The sequence below is a fragment of the Mesitornis unicolor genome, unplaced genomic scaffold (genome assembly GCF_000695765.1).
Source record: "Mesitornis unicolor isolate BGI_N332 unplaced genomic scaffold, ASM69576v1 scaffold18208, whole genome shotgun sequence".
Classification (NCBI taxonomy): domain Eukaryota; kingdom Metazoa; phylum Chordata; class Aves; order Mesitornithiformes; family Mesitornithidae; genus Mesitornis; species Mesitornis unicolor.
The window spans coordinates 16,551-20,416 of NW_010204052.1; the positions used below are offsets into that span (position 1 = coordinate 16,551).

At 47.3% G+C, this 3,866-nt stretch overlaps 1 protein-coding gene across 1 annotated transcript; it reads right to left on the bottom strand.

Moving 5' to 3' along the window:
• Positions 1 to 425: 425 nt before the first annotated feature.
• SERTAD2 (SERTA domain containing 2) lies at positions 426 to 2,389 on the bottom strand. The gene has a single exon (XM_010190940.1). It carries the CDS (start codon positions 2,342 to 2,344, stop codon positions 1,400 to 1,402), a length of 945 nt encoding a protein of 314 aa, XP_010189242.1. The 5' UTR covers positions 2,345 to 2,389; the 3' UTR covers positions 426 to 1,399.
• Positions 2,390 to 3,866: the final 1,477 nt, after the last annotated feature.

The following is a 3,866-nucleotide window of genomic DNA, read 5'->3' on the forward strand; positions in this document are numbered from 1 at the left end:
TACCAAGTGATGTAACACGACTGGCTCCAGTTTCAACAGTAATGGATATTAAAGCAAGTCCATCCAGTGCAGGTAAGAGATGAGCTTCACTGCAGTAATACTGAAGTTGCCTTTTTCAGCACTTACTTAGCACAGTGAGGTGGGGAGAGGGAAGGAGAAATGCTCCAAGAAAGGGCAAGGGGACGCTGTCAGTGCCAGTCTTCTGCCTGTCTGTCAGGAAGATGTTGGCTCTTGGCGGGCAACGGGTGCGTCCCCCCTCTAAACCACTCCCCAGAGCTTCAGGTGTAGAAGTGCTGATCTGTCGCTGCTTTAAGGCGCTCCATGTCCTGTGGGATGGGTACCCTGGCGAGGGGACGTGGGTGGGCTGGGGGCACCGGCCCTGCGCCAGGACGGGGAGGCTGCAGCTGCGGTGGCGCTTGGGACCCCTTTGGGTGAAGTTCCACAACTGTTTCCTGCCAACTGCTTCACATAGGTGGTGGAAAAGGACATGGCTCTAAGTTTCGGGAATCACAGTAGTGCGCAGTGGGTACAGCAGGGAGCAAACACTTGTGAAACTCCTACAGAAGCAGCTCCCAGCCCTTTCTTAAAGCACTTTTTTTTTTGTTTGCATTCAGGGAAACCGACTGCAGGCTTATTTGATCCAATTTTCTCTTTGCACCATACACATATAAAACATTACAACTCTGTATAAAAGTACAAGTGGTTCTTGTACATCTGAATTATGCAGAAACTATATGAGCAAATCCTATCAAAATAGCTATTTTTTGTGTGTATAAACAGCATTTGTTTTAGAAAAAACAATATCATAAACTGCAGAATCTGTACAAAAATATAAAATAAATTTGGGCAGCAGTTTCTAAACAGCCATGTAAATGCAACACTTAAAGAGGAGCAGGTTAATGCCTCCAAAAGGCTGAATTGCTAAGTCAACCTATACAGGGCTAAAATGGTATTGAGATTATCTAAATAATAAAATTTTTTACCTCTTGCAATAAAACTTATAGAAAAAATAGACAAATATGCACATGCAATTTACAGCTTTCCCCAACGTAATCCTTGTGCTTAGCTTTTACAATTTTTTTCTTATTTTTTTTTCTTTTTTTGTAATAACATAACATTGTCTACAATACATATTCTTTCCTATACCAGGATATTCGGTCTTTCTTGAGGAACCACTTTAAAAAAAATACATTAGAAGTGGTCATACATGGATGAAGGCACTCCAACTCTGCTTGAAGCAAAAACTAGTGTGATCCTTTTCTTTTCAAAAAAGGCAAGCAAGGATGCATGCACAGTGCTGTGAATCGGGGGTGGGAGGGACTATGGAAATACTACCAAGTGTATATACTGGTACTTAAAATTTAAAAAAAAAAAAAATAAGTTGCTATATTTCTGCATTTTAAGACCCAACAAGCACCTCCATTATGTGATCCAGTTCTGTGAGGTCCATTTTGAAAGGCTGATTTGGAGTTACTGGTTGACTGCTGTACGGAGCGAGAGTTTTTAGGAGCTCATCTGCTGAGACAGGAGCCATTTTTGAGGCAGCTCCCGTGGTGGACGTGCAGGGGTCAAAATCATACATGGACGTATCAATGTCAGCGAACAGAATGTCATCCAGGGTCAAGTCTGTGAGGAAACCTGTGGAAGTTGTTACCTCAAAGTTGCCAGGTAGCGAGTCCATGAGTTTCGATTCGGCCGTTCTGCTCTCCGGGAGGCCCTCGGGCTTTTGAACACTGGACTCACTGGGGTGCTCTTTAGAGTCCTCAGCTGCTGTTTCGGCTGCTACTGCCTCTGCGGAGGTAGGTGCTGGACAAAGCTCCTCGATTTCGTCCAAGGCTGAGGAGAAGCTGTCCTTGACGGGTTGGAGAGCAGGAGGTGGTGGCTTTGTCGGACCATCGTGCTGGACAGTCGGGGAAGTGCAAAAAGTGTCATCCTCCAGCAAAGAGGCTGGGGTGAGGCAGGACTCCAGGGGCGTAGTGCTTACAAAGTCAGTGGGGAGCAGGGGCTGGGAGGCGAGGTGGCTGAACGCTGGCTGGGCCTCGTGGAAGTTGTCGCTGAGAGGGTCGCCGGGCTGTGAAGCGGTCACGAACACAGGCCTCAAGCTGCCTTCTTGTTTGAGTTCCTCCTGGATTCGCCTCAACATGTTGTTAATTAAAACTGTCTTTTGCAAGCTTGGCTCTGTTAATGGCCTGTGGTTATAAAGTTTCATAAGGGAAATGTTGAAGATAGTCTGACGCTGTAAGGTGTAAGACACCTTAGAAGGACCGTCAGTAGGAGACACCATTTTGCCTTCCAACCCATCTTCATGCTCGTCAAACTTCCGCTTTCCTCCTTTCCCCAACATATATCTGAAAGGAAAGATGAGAGACCCATGAAGACAGCGAAGCTTGAAGCCCATTCTCCCTGCCTGAATCACCACCCCAGTCCATCTGCTCGCTTGTACAGGCAGGGTGGACAGATTGGCCGCTCTGTCCCTTCCTCGCTTACCCCTAAGAGTAACAAGTGGAAATCTGTCCACATAAATAACTCTCTCATGGCCTACAGAGCAGCGTGATGAGGAAGCAGAAGATGCCCTAATGCAATGCTCAAGTCCAGTGTGTTTAAGCGTGGCTATGCTGGTAAATTCCAAGCAGGCATCCTATAGATGCAAAGAGCATCTATAAAACTCAAGTCCTTGTGCACTTGGCAACAAATTTTCCCTCTTGCGTATGTTAGGTGTATGGCCCCCAAATATCTGTACATAGCTGCACAGGCTACAGATACTACATTGAATATTCCTTCAAATTTCCTGACTGTTGCAGTACTATGCCTGTGAATACAAACAAAATACACCAATTCTTACAATTTCCCGTTTTATTCAAAAGTGTGTTCACAGGGGGAAGGGGAGCAAGGCTCAAGCAATTGTATTGAGAGGAAACCTTCCTGGTGAAGTCAGGAGACTCAGCCCTTTAGCACACCAGGACATACGCATACCTGGCCTCATGGGGTTCATTTAACTGATTACGAAAGGACTAAACTACCAGAGCAGGAAATATAGTTATTACACTGAGAATTAGGTAGATTACAGATGAAGAGGAAGATCCGTCAGGTCTTTTAGTCAAATCTCCAGGACCATTCTCTGCGCTACCCTCTGCTGCTGCCAGGGCCTTCCATCCTGGCAGCGCCTGGGTCCCAGTTTGAGGACTGGGGCATTTGCCTGGGGAAGCTTCAGAGGAGTTTGGTGTCTCCTGAAGCACTGAGCACCCCCCTCCAGGAACCGGGCCCCAGGGGGCACCCCTAGTCCCATACTCTGAATCTACACAGGAGTGCAGGCCCTGTCTGCCCCTTGCGATGGGCAGAGGGCTGTGCTGCGTCTGCATCTGAGCAGGAAGCAATGGCAGCTCTGATGGAGGGCTGGGGTGGGCTGCGCTCTTGCCCCCTGCTCTTCTGGGTTTGGGAAACATTTTCACACGACAGCATGTGCAATCCTTTCCTCAGCTTCTGCTTGGCTAAGGCAACGCCAAGCAGCCTTTGCTTCCTCTGGAAAGACTATGCGGAGCTTGCTAGCCATGGACAGAGCAGCTTTTGCACCAGAGCACGCACTGCTCCAGATGCACCACTTGTCTTCACTTCTCCCCCATCCAAGCGTGCCCCTCACTCAGGACTGCATCCATGTCAGGTTTCATTTGAGAACAAAAGAACACCATAGGGCTTTGTAAAGAACAAAAATCAGCAAAAATACATGTGCTTTTCTCCTGGTCAGATAGCAGATTCTGAAGGAGGAAACAAAAGAAATCTTCCCAAACTTGCCCCGCATCATAAATCATTTCTGAGCTGAGAGTAAGTAGGGCAGTTCAGTCCCCAGTGCTGTCTCTTCCAGGATGTTT

What these genes read in the sequence shown, in the direction of transcription:
- SERTAD2 (XM_010190940.1), bottom strand. Translation starts at nt 2,344, where the DNA reads ATGTTGGGGAAAGGAGGAAAGCGGAAGTTTGACGAGCATGAAGATGGG.